This window comes from Gallus gallus, chromosome 1 (assembly GCF_016699485.2).
Source record: "Gallus gallus isolate bGalGal1 chromosome 1, bGalGal1.mat.broiler.GRCg7b, whole genome shotgun sequence".
In the NCBI taxonomy this organism is placed as follows: domain Eukaryota; kingdom Metazoa; phylum Chordata; class Aves; order Galliformes; family Phasianidae; genus Gallus; species Gallus gallus.
This window is the reverse complement of record NC_052532.1, coordinates 29,598,743-29,624,079: the sequence shown is the minus strand read 5'-3', so window position 1 is coordinate 29,624,079 and position 25,337 is coordinate 29,598,743. Positions and strand designations below refer to the sequence as shown.

The window sequence follows — 25,337 nt, the reverse complement described above, 5'->3', positions numbered from 1 at the left end:
TGGGTTGTTGGATTTTAGTAGTTTCAGGAATTTTGAACCATTTCAAAGCTCGGAATATTTTGTTTTGTTTTAAATTGCCATTATTTATGGCACCAAACTTAAGCACTTTTACAGCAGTGTTGTTGCTTGTATCTTGCTTCGTAGAACTCAAAATAATGTGTATTGATCTTCCATAACTTAAAGAAAAAATACCATTTACATGGTATATTTTGCTGATTTATAGGAGAAAATTTATATGTTTAAATACGTTTTAGTTGTGTAAATTAGGTAGAAATGATATGCTAAGAATCAGATCTGCTCATTTGTATTTGGGAGTGTCTCTATCTTTGGCAGATGTCTGAGAATGGTGAGCATTTTTCTGCTGTTGCTGGTCTGAGAAAGTCTTCTCTGACTTTTGAGAACTCTGTTTTCATAACTTGGAAAGCTGTGAGAGCTTCAGATGCTTTTAGTTCTATTAGCTCTTCTCTTCCCGTAGTCTGATGTGAATAGCTCAAGTGTAGAATATTGTTACAAAGGTTGGCTTTGAGCTGACATACACTTAAAACCTTTGAAAGCTTTTCTTACTGGTTAAGTATGTAAAATCCAAACAAAATAAAACAGTTGTAGATCTAGTATGCCTGCAGTGTTTGGTACTAAGCTAATGGTATTTACTTGATGATAATTCTAGCCTGTTGTGTTAAAGTAATGGAATAATATACCCTGCCTAATATGTAGCAGGCACTTCTCACTATAACTGTTGGACAAGGGAGAAATGACTACTCAAGCCTTGCACCTTGCAGTGCGTTAGCCCCAGAGATGTGAGCATTGCATGGGATGGGGATGTCTGAGGGATTTGTTGGCACCACTGGGAGCACCAGGACATCCCACACAGTTGCTTGAGCTCTTAGCTTCCCATCCTTCCAAACCGTGTTGTGCACCTGCAGGATGGGAGAAATCTTTCTGCATTTGTCCAGTGCTTGGGAGAAGCTCTGAAGCATGGTTTTGACATAAGTGTCTATTGGAGCAGAGATTGGACAAAATTCAAGTGGATTGCTCAAAAACATTTGTTAATGGAACTTTTTTAAAATAGTGGTAGTTCAGTTTTGTTATTAACTCTGCCATATATATTGTATTTACCTGTCTGTACTAAGAGTGCAGGGAAAAGGGAGAAAATTAGTGACACGTATAGACCTAAAGTGATGACAGTCTGTTGCATTTTGATGCAACTTAATACAATCTTTCTTTTAATCTGGCTATTTTGATGGAATTCTTTGCTAGTAAAGAATAGTAAGATTATAAAGGAATTTTTGTTTTGTTTTGTCTAGTTTCTGTGAGTTTCTGTGTAGCTCTTCCATCCTCATGGGTTGGCATGGTAGGAATGGGTAAGAGAATAATTCAGCTTTAACTTAAGTATGTATGAAGTGTGATGCAGTTGTTTTGTATGTTCTGTTTTATCTGTCCATTATTACGTTATTTTGTTAAATTACATTCTGCAGAAAATAAGGCTTTTGTTTAAGCTGTGAAAGGAATAATGTCAAATGAAAAATGTTTTTTGTATTAGGTACACTTATATGAAAACACAGCCTTCTGAGACAATGCATCTCGCAGTGGTTGCCTGTGGTGAAAGACTGGAGGAGACCATTACTATGTTGAGATCAGCCATTATTTTCAGCATCAAACCTCTCCATTTTCATATTTTTGCTGAGGATCAATTGCATGAGAGCTTCAAAGACATAGTAAGTACCTAAAACATGTATTTAATAAATTTGTAGTACGATTGGAGTAATACTTAAACATTTCTCAACTACTTGGGTGGTAGTTGAATGTAGTGGCAGCAATAAAGAAGTCTGAGGTAATGTGCAAGCCTTTCCTAGTGTTGGAAGAGGATTTTTCAGTTTTTTTCTTTTTAAAAAATGCTAGTTGCTGATATTGAGGCTTTTCCTAGAGACAGACCCGAACTTTGATTTCTCACCTTGAATTTGTTAAATAGAAACCTGGTGTTCTGACCACAAACCAGTTTTATCATGTGAGCTTGAATGCAGTTAATTTTACAAGAAAAAATCTGTCCTTTTTTATCCCTGTGGTTACTTTCTGAGTCAGCTTTATTTTGTCTTGGCAAAAGGAAACCTCATTATGTGAAAATGCTGGATGTGGTTATGTCTAATTTTAGCAGCTTCCAGTTTATGGATATAAAGTTGGCTGGGGTGACAGTATTAGAAGCTGACTGGTATATACCTTTGGAGAGTTTTACTATTTTTGTGCTCAAAATGTCATACTTTAGGTAATTGTGGCAAAGTTAGATAAGGTTATTGTACATTGGGAAAGTGTTGCACTGATTATTTTCCTGGGGAAATTAGTTAAGGGGAAAAATGTCTGATGGACTTACTTTCTGTAAATACTGATGGATTTTACTTGCTCTTACGTATGTGATCTGATATGATGTGTTTTCTTCGTTGTGTCCTGCAGGTGCCACTTTTTGCTTAAGTATTTCAAGTAGCTGACAGATTTTTGTAGTTCAGGAAACATTTCTGCTTTGGAAAGGAGGCGTTGCAGTTGTGTTCAATTATTAATTTAAATGGGATTGAACTCATGTAATGTTTTGTGATCTTTTCGTCTAGCTTGATGACTTCCCATATGAAGGAAAAGTTAATTACACATTGTATCCAATAACATTTCCATCGGAGGGTGCGAAGGAATGGAAGAAGTTGTTTAAACCATGTGCTTCACAAAGGCTGTTCTTGCCAGTAAGTTAATTGTGCTATAAGACAAGACAGAAGCATCAAGCATTTTGCTAATCTTATTTCTGCCTAGTTTTAAATGAAGAACTACTACTCCTGAAAGTCATAACATCCTAAAAAACCACTAAGTTTACTGGTAATACACCCTGGAATACAATTCCCTTTCTCAGTTGCTGCATAATGTAATTATATCCCTGGTGTTTACTGTAGGTTGCTCATGTCACCCTCTCAAAGATAAGAAGGATTTATCACACATCTCATTTATTTGGAAAGTTTCCTGCTTGCATGGGTCTAAGAGGAATGAAACAAGAAATAACCTGTTGTTACCAGAGTGTTTTCTGCAGCCTTTTATTTGCTCATCTAAGACTTCAGTAATTGTACTTCATGCCAGATGAATTGTAGCAGTGGCAACCATCTCCCAAATGCTGTCATTTGTGGGGTTTCCTTACACTTGCCTCATTGTTTGATTAGTTGCATATCAAAGCAAGGAAAAGGCCAGAAGTTAGAAGGTTCTGTTATTGCAGTGTTTCGCCTGGCCCACAACCTTCTCCCAAGGAGGCCCAGGATATAAAATACAAACGTTGGCATTGTGCCATGGTGTTATTGTTGTACATCAAACCTCTGTTACAGTCTGCAGAAATTCTCGAAAAGAGAAGAGGAAATAAAAATTTTTTTGCCTACAAACTGACAGTGTAAGGTGAATTTATTTGTATGTGTCAAAAATATATTAAAAGTACAAATTGCCATAGTTTGTTTTAAGAGAAGCTCAGTTAGTTAAGTTTGGTTTTAAACTTCTTTTCCCTCACAGTTAATCCTCAAGGACGTGGATTCGCTGTTGTATGTTGATACTGACATACTGTTTTTGAGACCCGTTGATGATATTTGGTCTTTTTTGAGGAAGTTCAACTCCACACAAATTGCTGCAATGGCACCAGAACACGAAGAGCCTCGTATTGGGTGGTATAATCGCTTTGCTCGGCATCCCTATTATGGAGTGACTGGAATAAACTCTGGAGTCATGTTAATGAATATGACACGTATCAGAAGAAAGTATTTCAAGGTATGTATATTGTGTTTATTGCAGTTTGTTTTCATACATCTTTTAATTCCAGTCCTGTTTCAATTCATCTGGGACAGTATTTTTAATACCAAATTCATCTGGGACAAATATTTCTCTTGTAACTGGAACAGCTGTACTTAAAGTGGTATCTAAAGATCTGAAATTCCTGATGCGTAAGTTGGCTTGATTGTTTTAATTTCTTTCTTGAATATCATGTGACTGGATACAATCTGTTGCTTTAAATTATGTTTGTCAGTAGATAGTTTACTATTTTTCTTCAGTTCAGAGCTTTCAGAAAACAGTTTGTGTACTATAAACTAACTTAAAGAATGTGCGTATGTAGTATTATGACCAGGAGGTGGTGCTAAAACATTTAGTAACTTATTTTAACTGTACTGTTTCTAAATTTTGATCTTTGAAAGTTTAACCAGATGATAATCAACTTAATCAACTTGGCATTCTTAGTCTCTGTAGAGAAATAACTATATCATGTAAATACTTACTAAAGTAACAGGTCCGGTACAAGAAGTGATCATTGCTTTGCAGATTTTTTTCTGTATACTTGACAAGTAAAAAAGCAGTGTTGCATAACTATGCTACTGTCTAACTTTACGCTTAAAAAAAAAAAAATCCACAACAAACCACACAGAAAACTGAAAACAACCACAAAAACAGAACTGCATGAAAATGGGGAGAAGTCTGATTAGGGAAAACAGTCATGCAGTCAAAAACTAGGGGAAAGTACACCTTAAGTGCGTGCTGTGTTCATCAAAACCTGCACCTGTGGGAGAGACCCGCTGGCACTGTCACCACTGCTAAAATGCACCGCTGTGCTCACATCCACTGGTTGGTTTCCATAAACGTTCAGCAAGTGCTGATGAATGTCAATGGATGCAATTTTTTTTTTTGCACGGAGGAATTAAATGACACACCTTTGTTTCATATGCACTTCCATGTCAGACTCCTCTGGTGCCATCTGTCTCACAGCAGCAAAATGCAATAGGATATTGGCAGGAAGGTTCAACCTTTACTGCTGCACCACCAACATCTGCCTGTGATGTGGGCCAACAGAATAGAGCAGGAGGCATTACTTTTGGAGCAACTGTTGTAAAATATATAGAGAGAGCTACAAAAACATAAAACCGCTGTGATATTTGACCTTGTTTTTGTGAAACTAATGCTTCAGCTTCTGATTTGAAGGCAATGGTTGCAATTCTTACTGAGTTCTTAGAGCGCTCATCAGAGATCTTTTATGAAGTTTTACTTTTCCTGTACTTCATCCTTGGAAACATTTATTCATAAATGTACATACTGCCAAAAAGTGATGACATGAGTATGGCGTGTCTGTGAAGAGGATATTTTCTTGTTCAGAGGTCTTAAGAAAGTCTAGTAAAGAGACATGATCAAATTTTTGAGTTGAATATCTTATTGCAACTCTATACATTCAGTTTGAAAATTTGCAGATTAATGTTGACTGAAAATGGTGTTGCAAACATAAACTGATGACTTTTTTTTTGTAACCTTGAAGTCTATTCTCAAATTCCTTTATCAAAACTGAAAGCACAGCTGCATGTTGAGGTTTAACAAAGCCAAGTGCCAGGTCCTGCACTTTGACCACAATAACCCCATGCAGCGTTATAGGCTTGGGGCAGAGTGGCTGGATAACTGTGAAAAGGAAAGGGACCTGGGGGTGTTGGTTGATGCTTGGCTGAACATGAGCCAGCAGTGTGCCCAGGTGGCCTTGAGGGCCAACGGCATCCTGGCCTGCATTAAAAATAGTGTGGCCAGCAGGAGCAGGGAGGTAATCATCCCCCTGTACTCAGCGCTGATGAGGCTGCACCTTGAGTACTGTGTTCAGTTTTGGGCCCCTCACTACAAGAAAAACGTTGAGGCTCTGGAACCCAGAGGAGGGCAACGAAACTGGTGAGGGGTCTGGAGCCCAAATCTTATGAAGAGTGGCTGAGGGAGTTGGGATTGTTTAGTCTGGAGAAGAGGAGGCTCAAGGGAGACCTGACTGCACTCTACAACTTCCTGAAGGGAGGCTGTGATGAGGAGGGGTTTGGCCTCTTTTCCCAGGCAACAAACAGGACTCAAGGAAATGGCCACAAGTTGTGCCAGACAAGATTTAGATTAGACATAAGGAAAAACTTTCTCTCAGAGAGTGGTCAGGCACTGAAATGGCCTGCCCAGGGAGGTGGTGGAGTCGCCGTCCCTGGCAGTGTTCAAGAGGCGTCTGGATGAGGAGCTACGAGATGTGGTTTAGTGGCTTGTGGTAGCAATGGTAATGGGAGGACGGTTGGACTAGATGATCTTGTAGGTCCTTTCCAACCTTGTGATTGTATGATTCTGGGTTTTTTTGCTTGGTTTTTTTTTTTGCTGTTCACAGGACTGTGTTTAGCCTACGTATCAAAATGTATACAATTATTTGCCATAACCTGAGTCAGCACTGCACAGTGCCTTCCCTGTGCCCTGATTTCAGCCCAGACAGTACTAATAGCACACCAGTGTTTGGGTGTTATGAGTGATGGGTGTGCACCTGGCCACTTGATGGGGAAGAGCCACCACCAGGGGCAGGCCATGTTATAAACTGTGCCAGGCTGAGCGTGGTCCACAGGCTGCAGGTTGGACATGCCTGCTCTAGTCCAACCATTCACCTATCACCAGTGTTGCACACTAAACCATTTTCCTTAGTACCACATCTACACGTTTCTTGAACACCTCCAAGTATAATGACTCAACAACCTCCCTGGGCAGCCTGTTTCAGTCTCTGGCTACCCTTTAGGAGCTATTCCTAATATCCAACCTGAACCTCCCCTGGCACAACTTGAAGCCGTTCCCTCTCATCCTATTGCTAGTTAAACGTGGTGTCAGAAGTGGGATTTGAGCCTATGCCTCCACTGAGAGAACAGAATACTCAACTGCCACAGGAAGGCATGGAACACGTTCAGTCTGGCACCTTAGACCACTCAGACATCCTGACGCTGCACATTTGCTGTAGTTGTTACTTTTTTTTCTCATCTCCAATTTAACAAATGTTGAGCTTCCGTTGTAAAGTGTTTTTAATACCTTCTGGTTTTGAAAATACAGAAAATATAAGAAAAATAAAGATCAGAATGGTTTAGTTAAGGTATAAAGTTAGAGTAGGTGTAATATGTACCTGTAATATAGCTGTAACTTTCCTGTGCTGTAACTGTAGCTACTGTACATCTTGCTTGATACAGAAGTAAAAGGAAAAAAAGTGTTTTATATACCTTTTCGGTCTGCAGCTTTTAACATGGTTGCTGAGAACTTGTTTCTTGCATTAAATCTTTTTCCTTCCATTTCTATGTCTTTTTTTTTTTTCCCTGCTTTTCTCACTTTTTTTGAGTCTGGTTGTCTTGAGCAAGAAACAGATCTAATGCTTGCATGCATGATATAACGTACATAGGTTTTATGGCTCAGCAGGAATATTTTGATATGCCTTCCTTGATTTAAAATGTTGTCTCTGTATCATTCAGATTCTTGTATCACAAATGAACATCTGTTTATTCATTCCAGGTGTTTTACCTCTATTGTACATGCCTGACAAGTGTAATATTTGCTATTTGTTCAAGTTGTGAATTTGTAGGGATAGATACTCTCTCCCAAGTGGCTGACTTGCTAAGACATCACTTTAGACCTAATCTCTGACCAACTTACGCATCAGTGGATATTTCTTGGTATTGAAGGGCTCAGAATTGTTTCAGGAGGAACACTAAGTCATGATTTCTAACCCATGCTGCTGACTTAGTGCTACTGCCTGTTGAGCACACTGGAGAAGTGTCCTGGGGTATCAGACTTGGCGTAGGCATGCTCAGCCCGGTAGGAATGGTTTGAAGATATCTAGAGAGAGAGCTACATTTGAAATTTAAGTATGACAGTGCTTAATCGTTTTCCTTTCTTGTCAATGGCAACGAAGCCTGGGGAACATCTGAGCAGGAAATGAGTTTTTCTTATACAGTATTGATGATTGAGATCTTGGCATAGGGAGTACTCAAATCTGGGACCATTAAGCTTATGCTCCCCTACTACCTACAGTGTGGTCTAGCAAGCTTGTGGAGTATCATAGAGCCTTGAGATGCAGAGGCTTTGTTACTGTCACAGCTGTTCTCAATTCCTTATGGAAGATCTGTTTTCATCCTCAGGTACCTTGAATGTCTTATAAGGAGAATTGCTTGGTCTAAAAAATTGTAGGCTGTGCAGCAAAACTTTTTAAAAAAGGATTTAGTGGAATTGAGACAATACATGATAGGCCTGAGTGTATGGCTTCACTTGATATTGATAACAAAGAGCTATCTAGCTCTTTGAGAGCTTCTAGTCTCAAACCTTTAGAAGAGAGGGAAACTAAATTCAGGGGTAAGATCTATAGTAATACCCCTTGCCAGCAGCAACAGCAAGTACAAGTGTAAGGTGTTGCATTTGGATCGAGGCAATCCCAGATATGAGTACAGACTGGGAGAACTCTGTGAGAGCAGCCCTGTGGAGGACTTCTGGGGTCTGGTGGATGAAAAACTGGACATGAGCCAACCATGTGTGCTTGCAGCCCAGTGAGCAAACTGTATCCTGGGCTGCATCAACAGAGGGATGGCCAGTGTGGAGAGGGAGGTGATTGTCCTACTCCACTCTGCCCTTGTGAGGTCCCACCTGGAGTACAGCATGCAGGCCAGGGGCCCCCAGCACAAGAATAATGTGGAGCTGTTGGAGTGGGTCCAGAGGAGGGCCACAAAGATGATCAGAGGGCTGGAACACCTCTCCTGTGAAAGAAAGGTTGAGGGAGCTGGGCTTTTTCAGCCTGGAGAAGAGAAGGCTCTGGGGAGACCTCATTGTGGCCTTCCAGTACTTAGAAGGAGCTTGTGAGTGGAAGGCATACCAACTTTTTTGCTTGGTCAGACAGCAATAGAACAAGGGGGACAGTTTTAAAGAAGAGAGATTTAGGTTAGATGCTAGGGGGAAATTTTTTTCCACAGAGGGTTGTGAGGCACCAGAGTAGATCTCCAGGAGAAGCTGTGGATGCCCCATCCCTGGAGGCATTCAAGGCCAGGTTGGATGGGGCCCTGGGAAGCCTGAGCTGGTGGCTGACAACCCTGCTCGGGACAGGAGGTCAGAAGCAGGTGATCGTGAAGGTCCCTTCCAATCCATGCCGTTCTGTGATTCTTTGATTTTGAACCTTACAAGTACCATCCCATGTTGTGTCTCGTTTCTTACCTACTCTAGTTAAGTAACATCAGAACTAGAAAATGCTTCATTTTCATAAAGGATGGTCATAATTTGTTTATATTCATTCAGGAGAATCAACAAAGACCTTAAGTATACAGGAGGTTTTGGAAGTTTTATGTCTTCAAAAATCTGCCTTAGGCTTTTTTCACATCTCAACAGTGGAAGTTCTGGGTCAGGATATTCCTCCAATATCATACAATTCAATATGTGGCTTCCTTCTCTATTGTAGTTTCTTCAGATTAAAATTGAAAACTATTGCTTGAGACCTTCAAGCATCTTGCTTGATTTGTAAAAGTTATAAGGAACCAGAAAATGAATAATAAAAAAAAAAGAACTGGATTCATTAGCCAGTGGTGCTAGAAGATTTTCTGCTGTTCAGTATTCAGTAAGATGTAGCTTAATGTCTCAGTCCAGGATTAAGTCATCTTTTATTCACTTAGTTATCTTAGTTATTCTAAACTCAGTCTTCTTAAAACTCTCTATTCATTTTAGACAAGCATCCTAGCTACTTGCCTATGGTGTCTAATAGTTCCTCGTTCTACTATCCTATTTCTCTTTTGTGTGTTTTATGAGACTGTGCATACATACGGTACAAATAAATGTACTGCTTCTATACACATGCATACACATGAATGTAGTGTGATTATTTTACATTGCATAGCTGAAGATAAGGCTAAAACTGGTAAAGAAACCTTATATGGACAGTGCCTGCCTGTCATTTTCTTTGCAAAGCAGAACTTAAGAATGGGGGTGTAAAATATGCAAGAATATTTAGGAGGTGGAAGAGTTAGAATCTTAGAATCATAGAATCACAAAGGATTACCCACAGGATTACCCAGTCCAACCATTCGCCCATCACCAATAGTTCTCACTGAACCATGTCCCTCAAAACAACGTCCAAACGTTCCTTGAACACCTCCAGGGTCGGTGATTCCACCACCTCTCTGGGCAGCCCATTCCAGTGCCTGACCACCCTTTCAGAGAAGTAGTATTTCATAACGTCCAGCCTGAACCTTCCCTTGGTGCAGCTTGAAGCCATTCCCTCTAGTCCTATCACTAGTCACAAGAGAAGAGGCTGACCCCGAGCTCACTACAACTTCCCTTCAGGTAGTTATAGAGAGCAATAAGTTAATATAATATGTTAATATCATGTGACTTTTTATATCTGTATACACATAGTGGATTTGTATACATTTGGTGAATGTAATCATTCTGGAGTTCAGTAAGGCTTTTGATACTGTCCCTCACAGCATCCTTTAGGCAGATTGTCCAACTCTGAGATGAACAGGTTAACACTGCACTGGGTGCTAAAATGTCAGAATGGCAGAGCTTAAAGGGTTACGGTAAATGGGTTTTCATCTGGCTGTCAGGTGCTCACCAGTGGTCTCCAGGGCGAGTTTTGTTCAACATTTTTATCAGTGATCTGGATGCAGAAGTGGATTACATTCATAGCAAGTTTGCTAATGATACTAAACTGGGAGATGCTGTTAATTTACTGGAAGGATAGAGTGATCATCGAAAGTCCCTCCCAACTGAACCATTCTAAAGACAGACACTTTTAAACTGGAAGGGATGTAGCAAATAACACATCAATGTGGTGCTTTAACAAAAAGTCCTAGACAAGTGAGGCTGCATGAAAAGAGAGCAGTGGCCTTTTTCAGATACATAAGGAAACTTAAGTGTTGCTATACTTCATGTCTCAGGCATTATATATAACATTATCACCCATAGAGAGGAGCAAACGTGTACAAAATCAAACAAGCCTCAAGCAAAGTAACTATAGATAGTGTATTGAAAGGAGAGGTTCGTGGGCATGCTTTAAACAAACAGCAGAGAATTTATAAAACCTAAGCACAGTTTCTGTGACCGCTCCATATGGCTTAAGGCTAGAGTTCTGAGAAACACAGTAAGCTCTTTTCAGTAGGTTTTTGCTTCTTGTCCTGATTGCTTTGTCCTCACCTCTGTTGTTTGTTGGACCCTTCCATGAACCAGTTAAATTTGATAGAGTAAAGAATTCCTTCTGCTGATTCAGTGAAGTAAATCAGGTCACAAATGATAATAATAATAATAAAACTTCAAGGGTTAAGCACTACACTGTTTGAGGCAAGAACAAGGTGGAGTCACGTAACCAGCAGGAGAACTTCCTCTCATATGACATTAATGAAATTATAAATTGGTCGGTGATTTGTGGATCTGCAGCTTCAGTTTCTTTGGATAATACTGTATGATTTGAGTATGTTTCCTCAACTTTACATTCTCCTGGAAGTATTAAGAGGAAGTTTCATACTAGATTGCTGCAGACTGAGTATGACAGCTTTACTGACATCAGCCTTAGCTAGACAGAAGTATTCTGGGAGCCTTTCTAAATCAGCTGTGACCAAGCTGACGAAAGCAAAGCATCTAACTCCAAAATATTCAAAAGAACATCTTAGTGTTCTTAGGTATATTTTATTCATAAGTACCACAGAATCACAGAGTGTTCAGAGTTGGAAGGGACTCACAAGGATCGTGGAGTCCCAGTTAGTGGCTCCACACAGGACCGCTCAAAATTCATAATTGTTTTGTTCCATTCAAAAAAGCTGAGATCTGGAGGGTTTACAGAACCTGTCCGTAACAGCTTGGTGGCATTTTAAAACACCACAGAATGTTTGCTGCTTCTTAAATCTCTTTAACCTCCTTGGTAACTTTTTGGATATTGGAAATATGGTTTATATTTTAGAATCTTTTAAAGATAACGATAGTTACTTCTTTCATATTCACCTGAGTAACTTCTGAAAAGTAATTCTTCTATCAGTGTGGATTGGACTCGAGCGTTCTGTATCTCACTCTGACCTCACTACAAGTAGAGTTTTGGAGAATGATGTTATAAAATTCAATTCAAGAAATTCAAGCGATTTTTCTTACACAGTGATTCCTACACTAGCTTCACTGTACGTCAGTGCTAATAAATTAATATAACTTCTTTATTTATGCAAAGGTTATTGAAACATTAGAATTTCCAATTCCTAAATCTAATAGCACTATTTGTCAAGTAGTATCGCTTCTGGACATCTGGCAATGTGATGTATGCTGTTACCTGCTTTTTATCTCCTTGGGATATACTCTGTATTTCAGTATTATTAAATAACTATGCAAGCTAAATGAAAATTGTCAAAACCATTAATTCATGCAATTTAAAGTAATATATTTATGGTTTGCTCTGAATCTTTAAAAAATTATTTTTTAGTTCTTTATACTCTCTTGCTATGATGAACATAATAACAGAATGAAATCAGCTCACCATTCCTGATTCTTAGCATCGAGTGCAAGTTTAAACCTTTGATCAATATTTTGTGGATGGCAAAATCCAAGTGAGGCAGTAATCTTTATACATGGTGCTTCAGTCTAATTGATTTGGTTTTTGGAAGGTTTTAGCCTGTATCTTCTTCTGTTTAATCACATTGCACTGAGCCTAATTATAATTCTTGCTAGAGAAGAATTCTCTTGTGCATTTCTTATGCCTGATCTTGTCAAATACTTGGAAGCAGGCATAGTCATAAATTTTTAAGGCCAGAAGGGACCATGGTATCGTTCAGTTTGGCTTCTTACATAATATAAGCTATAGATCTTATTTTTATTAATTTCTGTCTGAAAATTGATTGTATTTCTTCTTTTTTTTAATCTTCCATTCCAAAAGCTTTCCATATTTGATGGTTGACTTGATTTGAGGAAAGACTAAAAACAGAACAGTTGCTGTATGCGCTTTCTAGTTTGTTAGAAGAAAGCTTGTAGGGGAAAGCCTTTGATGCTGTAGTTCTAAAACTGAATATTGTACCTCAGGTAATCTTTTCTGCTTTGTAGCATGGTGTTTTTGTATACAAATCCCAAACAATGCTGAAGTTCCATTTTAGTTTTGTTTTTTGTTTTTTTTAACTTAGTTAATAAGAATCAAGAGGCTAGTCCCATACTTGCTTCAGAATTTTCTCTCTTTGGGATGTCTTGTTACTGCATTCTCTCTATCTCTGAACTAAAGTAGAAGGCACAGAGTGAGCAACCTTGTTCCTTTTCTTTTCTAGTTGAGCTTAAATGTGGTATAAAGATAAGAAAATAGCTTTAGAATATATATGGCTTGTTATGCCTTGCACGTAATAATCTCTTTGTGGTAATGTGCAATTCAGCACAGGCCAGCGTACTCCAAGCAGCATCTCCTCAGCCAAGCCTTAGAAGGACTTTTCTTTATCCTCTGAACTATAATTAATCAACAATTTGGGAAATAAGTAACAGCTGTTGGCTTAGTCATGCTGCATTTTGTTGGTGAAAAGTTGTGCCTTTGCTGTGGAAGTAAATAAAAATAGATTCAACTCAAGGAAAATTCTTTGAAAAACTTTTGAAGAATGTATGTGTTTTTATGCTGTACTTTATAGCTAATCCTTCTATCTGTGTGTGTTTGGGAATATTAAATAATTAATTTTACATTGATCCATTTTGAAAATTTTAAAGTTAACTATAAAGCCTACGTATGCTCTCAGTTTTTTCGTAAGGTACAAGAAATTGCTTGAACTGTGGAAGTTTAAGCAGTGCCAGTGTGTTTGGCACATGTCGATTGAAATCTGGTTTTGTATTGAATTCTACTGCTGTACAAAACTCTGTAAGACAAAAAACAACTTGATATTTCTTAGAAGACGTTTGAAAAGGAAGTCTTGAGAACAATTCAACATGGCAGGAGTAGAAGATGTGTATAATTTTGCTTATTGTAAGATTATTAATTAAGAAATAAAGCGTATTGGAAGTGTCCATAGCTGTATTTTCCCTCAATGTAGTCATTTTTTCCAATAGGAATAAATATATAAACGTGCAAACCATTTGAGATTTGTGGCTTTGAGAAGCAAATGATGCGATCCTGTAGGGCGTTTCCTTCTTCGTGAGCATAGTTAACCTCAGTGGGTGAATCTTGTGCTTTGTTTTGTCTAATAGAATGATATGACATCAGTCCGGTTACGGTGGGCAGAAATTCTTATGCCTCTGCTGAAGAAGTACAAGTTGAACATAACGTGGGGTGATCAGGATCTGTTGAACATAATGTTTTTTCACAATCCAGGTAAATCCACATTGATTTTTAAGTCTGATGTGATAAAGTTGCTGTTCTGTATGATGTTCAGAAATCCAGAAAAATGATTTAGGAACCTTTTCAGTAGTAGAAGTCAGCAGACTTTCTCATGGCTGTTTTCTTTTCCTTTTCTAAGAAACAGTTTTTGCATTGATAGGCAAAATTGAAGTGTCCTGGAATTTGATTTGTTGTTAGGTTTTAGAACAACTGTAGAGAAATTCATGAAGCAGTATTAATGTAAAATGAGAAATATGAATGCGTCTCCAGAAACTATTTTGATACTTAATCAAATTATTTTCCTTTTTTTTTCTGCACAGAAAGTCTGTATGTCTTTCCTTGCCAATGGAATTATCGGCCTGACCACTGCATTTATGGAAGCAATTGTAAAGAAGCTGAAGAAGAAGGTATATTTATTCTTCATGGAAACAGGGGCGTTTACCATGATGATAAACAACCAACTTTTAGGGCCGTGTATGAAGCAATAAAAAATGTAAGTGTGTTCAGCATTCAGTTGTGCAAAATTTGTCTTTATTGCAACAAAGTAGTTTGTTTCCCTTTGAAGTAAGTTTTAGGCATTTCACTAATTTTTGGTTTGCTATTGTTCATTTTGTGATTAACGCCATCTGAAACACTGTATAGACTGCATGTAGGCTGTGATTGCCTGTACCTGCATCGTGTTTATATGCAAGACTGTTCCCATCCTCTTCATAAGTACGTTTTGTAAACTTCATTTGTACAGACATATGGAGACCACTGAAGCTTAACTTTCTGGATGTTTTAAAATGAAGAAGAAAAGTCTTTTTCCTCACAAAGTTTGCATATACTTACTGCAGCATTTTAACGTTCAATGGTAGCTAGATCTGAAGGGTAGAAAATACTTCTATGCAGTGTTTCGAACTTTGTTAGAGATTCAGGGTATAAATATGTTGCTGTTCACTTAAATGCTAAGTACAGGGACTTCTTTTCATTCTGCAAATAAGTCATCTAATAAACTATTTATCACTGCATTGGTACACTCACTGAAGTGCTGTAAAATTTAGCACTGATGCACGTTTTAATGTAGCAGGCTATTGTATGCATATAACCTTCAAAAATCAATAGTATATTTTAATGGTGCTTTATTACATGTTGTCATACGGGTATAAAAATGAGAAAAAGTACTTCTGGGGGTCTGAGAATACATTGCAGGGAAAGTGAATGTGTTTCCATAAAAGTACAATTTCTTTGTTTCCTTTGAGTGTTGTCAAAAACAGAAGAAAAAATTACTTCTTTTTATTTACGATCCCATTTGCTTTATGTATATGTCAGAGAAAGTGTATGAAACACTGCTGATCCAGTGGTAATAAGGTGAACAAAATTAGGTTACTTTGAAATACTGTTTAGCTTTTCATTTGTTTAGAACAATATTGCAGTGTAGTATTAATGATTTATTTATTTCATGTCCACGATAAACACAGTATGTGCTTGCCCAACGTTCAGCTTCATGAAGCTTTCTGCTTTTGGTAGTACTACTTGCTCCTCATACTGTTATTGTATAGGTTGCAATGAGTTGTATTCCTTAAAAGTTGTATGTCATTCAGGAAAGTTACTGGTCAAGAAAGAAATAACCAAAAATCATTTAAAATTGGTAATTTTTTAATGTAAAAATGTAATTTTAAATTTCCTACATGCTTCTTTGGGTATATTCATTTGCTTACTTAAAAATAAGCAAAAATTCACGTTTGGCATACTACTGAAAGTGTTGGAGTATATTGTGTAGTTTAGTGATTATTTTCTTGAAAACATTCACTAGTGTATAAAAACCAAATCTGATGTTCAAAGCCATTTTTATAAAATTCTTTGGTAACTCTGAGTAATAATGTGTGTCACTCTTGTATTATTGACATTAAATCTTTTCTTATGCTCTTTACAGTATTCGTTTGGAGATGATCTGGTTCGTTCACTGTTGCAGCCCCTAGAACTGGAACTACAGAAAACAGTGCATACATACTGTGGGAGAGTATACGAAGTGTTCATAAAGCAGCTAAAAAAAAGCATAAAAGACCTGTCTGTCAGAAGATCAAAGGGAAGTTGATTAAAACTGCAAGCTCTTAAATCAAGAGACTGAGTTAATGTACTGGTCAAAAAGTGCAACAGTATGGCTTGAATTGGCTCTTAATGTGCCCAGATAAAAGTTTACTAGCATACATAAAAATGAAGAAAATATTCACGTAATGAAGAACAGGAACTCTTTTTTTCCTGCAAGGGTGACTTTTTCCTCTTTTGAAGGTTAATCACTGCTACTGTTGGATCTGATGATTTAGATGCTACTGGTTTCTATGGTCAGTGGATTTAGTCTATGTAATTCAATTATATCTAATGATGAAACAAACAATGGAGAAATGAAGATGGCTCTATTTGGAAGTGTACCTCGTTGTCTAAAATTCATTTAAACTGTGAATGTAGCAATAGCTGAGTCAGCAGCACTAACCTCACTTTAAAGGTGTGATCACAAAGTTGTTTACAAGCACAGAAAATACTCTGTTTTCAAAGAAATATGATATAATTGACAATCTGTATGTGCCTTTATATATTCATCTCTTATACATATTGGGTTACTGTTTTGACAATCTTGTGCTTATCTTTGACGTAAACTGCACACTATAAATACAGTTTTCTTATAAAGGAATAGCTGGTATGAGATACTAGTTTTGTCTGTAGAAAGTGAGAATTTGTTTCAATATTGTTGAACCCTCTTGCCCAAATGATACAGCTGAATTGAGAGGGTCTGTATTTTTGCAACAATATGAAGATATTTTTCATAGAATACATTTAAAAAAAAAAAACATTTTGCAGCTTTATAGGTGTTTTGGAAGTAGAAAAAAAATGGTGGATGGTGGAAAGCTGGCTCTGTATTTTCTTACGAAGAATCATTACATGATGATTATTATGGAGTATTTAGTACCTAAAATTGAAGAGCTGTGGTAAAAGTTCTGATGTTTCATCGGGCTGTATATTAGATGTTTTCTTTAGAGAATATATCCTCTTACCATGTTTTATTATTTTTTTTTAATAACATGGGCTTAAAATAGTTTTGGGACAAATCCTTGACTGCATGATTATGTTAATATTGAATAGGGTGTTAGTGATTTACAACAGTTAAGGATTACGTTTTCTGTAGGTATCTTGATGGAAAAAAAGTTTATGTAAGGCAAATTTTAAAAGAGAAAAGCATAGGAAAAGAAGAGTGACTTCTAATGTTACGGTAAAATACTACTTAAACATGCATGGTATTAAATGTATTTGTAAGTGTACTTGAATTGAACTCATAACCTGAGATGAATCCTTTATAAAGTGAGTTTTCGGATTCCAGAAAAGCTCCTGTGTGATGAGCCTTGGAAGATCTACTTGCTGACTTGCGCCTTCATTCTAACTCCATTTTAGAAGCTTAATGTTTGTGGCTCTTTTTTTTGACAAAGGCAGACTGGTTTGGAATCTCAGATCCACGTAAGCTTTAGCAGTACAGAAATGCACTCCACTGTAAGCAGAGTTTGTGTTCTGCACCTCATCTCCCTGCTGGCTCAGGGTGTAAATCTGTGGAATGCTAAATACAGAGTCTGCCTCACATGTAATTTGTTTGTTTTCCTTGTTATGTGTAACCTTCTGAAGTCTGAGAATCCAGAAATCTCTGTGAAGGTGAATACTGTTGTTGACTGATTTAACAGTATGCAATGTGTTATTTTTTTACATAAATACAAATTTTATATTAATTTGTCGTCAGGGTGTTTTTTTTTTTTACTTATACCGTCTATGTTTATGAAATCTTTCACTTGGCTTCTTTCTTTTCTGCTTGTCTTGAGAAACTTACCATTTGGAATTGGTTTTAGCATGGCGTAAGCATGCGAGGGCACTACTTGAAACCCAATGAACCGTTCTGGAAAATAAACATAAGATGAACATTAGCAGCAACCTTTCCAGTTACATTTCAGTTTGTGGGATTAGAGCAAAAAGGTTAATAATGGAACTAATTGTAGAATAAGAATTCTTATTTGCTTATTTCAAGAGACATTTATCTAGCATATTATAAACACCAGAATATACTGTGTTATGCTATAGTCTTCTTTATATGTTCAGAATATAAATTTTCAGGCCTCTCACCCTCAACTCTCTGTTTCCAAATAACATGTGAACACTCCAGAAAACATCAAAAACGACCAGAAGTGCTGAATAGCTTACATTAAGTAACTGTCCAGAGTATTTGCTGCTTTTGAATTTTATTTCAATTCTATCACAACTATTTCTTAAGGTTCAGAAGATGACCTGCATTGTAAAACCTTTGGAGACAGTTAAAAGGACTGGAAAATGAATTACTATGGCAGAAACCAGTTGTACTCTGAAGCATTTCAGTACTTGCTTTGTAAGGTTATATACATGTAAGTGTAGAAACCTGTATCTAGCCTGTAGGTCTTTACTGCTGTCTAGTTTTGGAAACATTGCTTTTTCTCAAACATAGTAAATAATCAGTGAAATAGGACCAGTTACATTATAGGACTTTGGAAATGCCGTTCTTGTTTTGCTAGAGAAAGTATTTAAAACTAATAGGTTTCATAGAAAAAATGTAAGCATGCATGTTCAGGTTAAATTGAGATAACTTGATCATACTTGATTTCTCTTTTTATTATGGTACCATTATTTCTTTTTAAAGGGATCACAGACTCATGGAAGGATAATTTTATTTGAAGATATGTTCCCATTTGTATGAAACCCTCTCTCTTTTTGTAGGTACTATGAAAGCCATATGGTAGTATGGATGGCACTAAGACTTCCTTATAGATGGAGCCTTGTACCTGTGCCTGTTAATGAGGCTGTATGAGCCTTACAGAAATCTTTCCAGTTGCTTGTAGTTTTGCCAAAACTCAGACAGAAGGTGACTTCAGTACCCAGCCGTTGTATATTGTTGTTGTTAAGGTTTTGCTTTAGATTTAGGAAGGGTAATAAAAGAGGCATACAGGAAAATTTGTATTTTTTTTCATTTTCTGATTTTAAATAGATTTTTAAGCAATATGAAATTACCTTTTGCTGGTTTTTGCCCAAATTTGTTCAATATATAAACTTCTACCAAACTGCTATTTGGAAAACAGAAGCATCAGCATTTTAAAACTTGTAACAGATTTGTCTGTACTAACTGTGCTCCAACCACACAAACTTTCCACACTTCTGTCTGTGATATTTCCATAACAGATGACTGAGAAATCAGTCTTCATTCTCTTCCTCCACCCAAATTAAACTTCTACCTAGATAGCATAGAAGGAGAAATAACTGCACGGAGAAAGGAAGGATCTACTTGGATTGTTTAGAAATAGAGCATGTGAGGCAAAGATAGTGTAATGAAATACCTGTATGTGATTGGGCTCCTTTGTTTGCAATGAAAACAGGATGGAACTAAGGCTGGTTATACGCTGCCATTTACAGACGTGATGGTATTTGTCATGGAATTTGTCATGGTGTGAAATCAAGGAATAAAATCAATCTTCCATTTTCTGTCTTACTTGTAGGAAAACATTAGGCTTAGAAGGTGATCTCCGAACACACAGGCATATCTACAACCTCCATTACATGGTAGTCTTAAATTCTTTTTCATTGTCTAGTTTCTGCTTCCAATTAAGAGATTTTCAACTATCAAGCAGTTCTAACAATATTAACTACATGAAATATTTTTTTACACAGGCGGTAATACTGTTGTATATTGTAGATTATTTATAGGTCACTATATGTTGTCTCCAGTTATTTATTCCAAATGGGTAATTTATTTAAAAGAAATAGTATGTTCACTACCTCTGCTGCGCTATCTGATGTGATGATCACAGTGGGCTTCCTGCCCACTTCGCTGCTTTCTAAAAGGATGGAACTTGGAACAGGTCCAGTTATTTCCTGTATTAAAATAAGTTGCCGAGAACTATAACGTGAGGGTATGGCTTTTTCTTTAGTATTATGAAGTACGTTCTTTTGTGGCATAGTACAAGTATGAAGGAAAGGGAAGATATTTTTTAACCACGCATCTTGGAACAGATCTGAGATGTTTGGACTTTCTGTCACTATCAACTTTAACACTTCTTCCTGTGCACAGAAAAATGTAGATGTTATGTCATAACTCATTTTCAGAAGGAACTTTATGTATGTTTCTCATCTCTTCGGATATCATTTTATTTTTCTAGGTGCTGTTTTAAGAGTGCAGACTTGTAAGATACAGGCATGTTTTTTTCCAGCATGTTGGAAGTCTCTGTGACTCATGGCTGCCTGTTGCGCCAATGATCTCAAATCCGCCTTCTTCCCTCTGTGCTATTTTCCACAGATTATTTATTGATTTGTTTGTCATTTTACTTGTGATCATTTTGTGCTGTAGGCTTTTGTAAGGTCATGGAATACAAACACAGAACGTGCCCACGTCTCCCTCACCTCTTCTGTCATCAAACACTAATTTCTAAAAAACTACTTTGTATTAATAAAAATGTTAAACCATCTGAGATGGGCAATTTATTAGAATGGTCTAATGCATTTTCTATTCCTTTCATGTGATGGAAGGTCACTTTCTCTCCCCATTTTTATTTTAGGTCTTTTAATATCATAGAATTATAATCTGGGCGTACAACAGGTTCAATTCTTTTTAATGACCATATCTTATGAATCTTAATGTTCTGCCAGTTGTGTGGACATATTTTACTAGCGCAGTTCACATTAAATCAATTTCCAATGTTCATCCAAATTGCTTTAAATGCAAAAATAGCTGTAGAACTTATCCTGAAGTGCAAAGCTTTGTGGCTGAGTTAATGAGTATTTAGGGCGTGTTTTTTCAGGCTTCTGAGTAAATGGAAGCAATATAATCAGTTTTAACTCCTGGTTTGAAACTGGACAATTTAAAGCTGATGTCTTAACCTACTAATGCTAACCTACTGTATCTCATTGGGCAGCTGGTGTGTAGGGGATGCTCCGCTCTCCTGTTGGATACCGTAAAGTTTAAGCATGAGGCAGTGAAGTTTCTGAGTAGCCTAGTAGTCTATGAGAACTAGTACTCATATTTGGTCATTTACAAGTGTTCCCTTATGTTTTATTTTACTGGTTATTATTATTATTATTATACCATGGTTAATGTTGCCCAAGGTGAGCCAGGATCGCAAATGTAAACTTACGAAATAAAACCTATTTTTGCTACCTAGTGCTATGATCTTTATTTGTCCTCTGGTTTGCTACTCTAGTAAGGAAATCTGACATTTTGCAGAGTTTATTGCCTGTTACAAGCAATCGGCTTTCCTGTTTGCTGCTCTTGGCCCGCCTCCTGCCTCCACTGCCTGTTTGGTGACTTGGTGTCACCCTGTGCATTATCATAATTATCTTTCTGAATTTTGGGAACTGAGCATGAGGTTGCGTTAATGACTCAGTGCAGGTTTTAAATAGTGTTGTATATTTTCTGGCTGTATCTATGAGAATAAGCTTAGTTTTCCCTTCAATGTTACATCAGCTACTACCAAATTTGTTTTGTCATTGTTTTTCTCTATGGATAGTGAGGCTCTTCACTGGAGACATGTCTCAGGAAGAAGGTGTGGCCAGTGCTGCTGGTACAATTGAAGTGAATTGATCTGAGCTGTTCTGCTTGCCTGAGGTGGATGGGCCCTGTGGGGCTCTGAAGCACTGCCTGAAGAGAAGCGCTGGAGAGCGAGCCTGCATCGGGGTGATGGTCCTACTCTTGTGAGTGCTGAGGGCGTGGGGCAAAAGAAGGCAACAGCAGTGACTTCTACTGGGATACAAGTGCTATGGAGCAATAGGAGATGACAAAGAAGAAAAATTAGCTTCACCTCTTCCAATGAGGGTTCAAGAGGAGGGTAATTTCTATCCAGAGAGAGAGGTGCAACTGCCTTGGCTGCTAACCCTTAAATGAGGGTGAGGAGGGGTAGACCCTGGGTCCATTCCTTCCAGTCACACAGGTGCGTTGCTTGCAGCTGAGCTCCCTGGTTTAGCCACGCCTTCTCAGCTGGAGCTCAACCTTTGGTTCAGGCTGTAACCTGGCAGTTCCACTGCAGAGGAAAACAGTCATATTTCTCTTTTCTGTGCATATACAGAGAAAGAAAATGGAATTCTGATTCCAGAAATCCCACACAACATTTTAGAGAGGTTACAGAGCGGAATAGAGAGTGCACATTATTTAGAACTCTTGTAGCTGAAAATGCAACAGCTACAAATAGCCCACTGAAATGTAATGGCTTTTGGGAAGTACTTCCTTCACTGATCCATGTAGACAGCGGGTAAAACTGGGCCATCAGAACTTCTTTTTTATTAGTATCAGCAAATCAAGACTCTGAAGCCCTCTTGAAGCCCTTCTGCGAGCCCAGGACATGGGTAAGCTCTTTATTTCATTACTTCTTTGTAACGCGATAATCTCTCTGGTCCTATACCTATTTACCTTACAATCTGTATACCTGTTTGCCATACAGTCCTGAAGTCCACCAGGGATTTCACTATCACTACTGATTTAATATGAAAGTGCTCAGATACTGTAGCGGTGGATGGCAGCATAAACCACTGATACATCGATTAATAGAGCTTAGCTTGGGGGTGTATATTAATTCATTGAGTCTGATCTCTCATATCACAAGCCATTAAATTTCACCGTTACCTCTGCAGTGAACCCAGTAATTTATTTGACTGAAACGTAACTTGTGCTCAGCTATATCTTGCCTTTCAGTAAAACACCCAGTCTTAATTTCAAGGCACAAATAGTCAAGCTGCTCTCCTTTGCCAGTTTGTTGCAGGGTTTCATCCCTCTCAGGGTCATGAATGTGGCTCGCTTCTCATTTGAATTTCTCTGACAGTGGCTTCCAGCCATTGATTCTTTTTATGTTTCTCTCTCCTGGGTTAAAGAGCTCCTTGATATCCTGCAGTTCCCCCTCCTGAAGGTACTTAAGACATTGTAATCAAATCACTTCCCCGTTTCCTATTGGATGAGTCAAACAAATTGAGAGCATGAACTCTCACTAAAGCGTGTATCATTCAAATTCTGTGCTGCTTTTTTCTACCTTTGTCAGTTTTCCAGACTCCTACTTAAAATGTGGGCAATAGAATGGGACATGGGATGTCAATAGTGAAGGTAAACAGAGGTAAAATCTTCCTGACTCTGTATACTGAGTGCTTGTGTTAGCTAACTTCTCATTCCTGGGATGTGATCTACGTCTCTAAATATGATGGCATTTGTCTATGTTGAATTATGCTATGGTGCCGTTTCACCAGTAACACAGATTTGTTTGTGTGGCTGATGATGTTATCACAGTTTATCATCTTGCAAGATGTTGGCTTCTACAAACTTGGTCAGCCGTGAGTTAATATTTAATTCCAAACCAACAGCAAAAGCTTTTAATAGCATTACGCCCTTTGTAACATCACTGACCACAACTGTCTGATAATGCTTTCCTGTCAAAGCTTATTTGTCAGGAGTGGTCAGTTCATCTTGAGAGATTTTGATGCTTCTGTCTTTTCTCTGCATGGCAGAACTTCCACTCTAGGGAGTAAAAGAATATCCAGGAATAAAAGTCATTTATTTTCCTGAGAACCACATTGATTACTTCTTATTTTCAGTTTCTGTTCAATTTACTGTTAATTATTTTGCAACTTTTATAATAATTTCTGTGTTGGAATGGTCTCATGGTCTGACTACAAGTAATGCGGTCACTACCCATCTTGTATAGAAATAAAATTACTTAGTTTATCTTCCAGTCTTTTCTGGGAATGTAAAGATTTATTGAAACTGTTAACAACAGCATTACTCAGGGTTTTCTTTTGTATTTTCTTACTGTAAAAGGCCCGGATCTGCTCATTTCAAAGTATTTGTAGCTGGTCAGTGTTTGCTTAACTTTCTCTTGGCTTGCAAAGGGACTAGAAAGTAATTCCAACATTCTCATGTGATGCAAGTATATTTTATCTCTGAATACAGAAGATATAATTGAGTGCTTTTGCATTATCAGCAACATTATCAGCATAAATAAAACCATTTTTATTTCTTCTGTTCTCATGCATTCCAAACAAAACCCAACATTGTATCCTTAATTTGTACTTTGTCCTTAATACGGTCGTCTATAGGCTGAGGTAACTCCTATATCATTTAGTCAGTTCTACTTTTTCCTTTTGTTACTTCTAGATGAAACTTCACTTGGAAGCATCTTCTCTGTACCCCTCTGTAAGAGGCTTGTCTGTCAAATGGAGTACTGGGCAAATCTGAATCATCTGCAGTGTTTTCACCTCCAAGTCTGGTGAAACTCTCATTAGCCCTTCCTTAGCTTCCAATCTTTGTGTGTTCACGCAGAGAATAAGAAGCAGACTAACCAAATTGGCATAGGAGATTTCCTTCAAGAGAATCAACAGATTTTGTATCTGCTATAGTCAATGCACAGAAAGGAGGGAGATGTGAGAGAGGGTAGAAGTGTTGCCTTGAAAAATGGTCATTTCTGGTCAGTTTATATTGGTAAGCACGAATGCTATAGAATCGTGGAATCACTCAGGTTGGAAAAGACCTTAGAGGTCATCAAGTCCAACCATGACCTAACCATCCTACCCTAACTAACAACCCTCCACTAAACCGTGTCCCTGAGCGCCACATCCAAACAGTTTTTAAACACATCCAGGGATGGTGACTCAACCACCTCCCTGGGCAGCCCATTCCAGTGCTTAACAACCCTTTCTGTAAAGAAGTGTTTCCTGACATCCAGCCTAAACTTATCCTGGCACAACTTCAGGACATTTCCCCTCATCCTGTCACCAATGAGAAGAGACCAACCCCGCTCTCGCTGTAAGCACCTTTCAGGTATTGGAAGAGAGCAATAAGGTCTCCCCTCAGCTTCCTTTTCCCCAGACTGAACAGTCCCAGTTCCCTCAGCCTCTCATAGTGCACGTTCTCCAAGCCCTTCACAAGCCTTGTTGCCCTTCTTTGGACTTGAAGTATCATAGTATATATATAGTATCACCATAGAGCTAACCACTTGCAAATGTACTGCAATGATGTATTGTTGAAAACAACAGGGCATACCCCACTCCTTTGGGTGGAGTGGAAAAACTAACTCCTGAAACTGAAATGCCTGACCTTACCAAATGCTGCAAGGTATGAGATAGCTGTTAAGCTGAATAGGAAGAAATATATCCTAGAGCCTAAGCAGCAGAAACTAAATGCAAGGTATCAAACAGTATATTAATACAGTAGCTTTTAGAACTTGTGAAGCAT

General features: G+C 37.9%; 1 protein-coding gene across 2 annotated transcripts in view; it reads left to right on the top strand.

Moving 5' to 3' along the window:
- GXYLT1 (glucoside xylosyltransferase 1) overlaps positions 1–17,847 on the top strand; it is a 31,076-nt gene extending 13,229 nt beyond the window's left edge. For both annotated transcript variants that reach the window (XM_015281195.3, NM_001030736.2), the window contains 6 exons: positions 1,541–1,715; positions 2,598–2,723; positions 3,526–3,777; positions 13,966–14,089; positions 14,416–14,588; positions 16,011–17,847. In XM_015281195.3, coding sequence (XP_015136681.2) covers positions 1,541–1,715; positions 2,598–2,723; positions 3,526–3,777; positions 13,966–14,089; positions 14,416–14,588; positions 16,011–16,172 — 1,012 coding nt within the window. In that variant the 3' untranslated portion in view covers positions 16,173–17,847. The remainder of the gene's footprint in view (positions 1–1,540; positions 1,716–2,597; positions 2,724–3,525; positions 3,778–13,965; positions 14,090–14,415; positions 14,589–16,010) is intronic.
- The last annotated feature ends 7,490 nt before the right edge of the window (positions 17,848–25,337 follow it).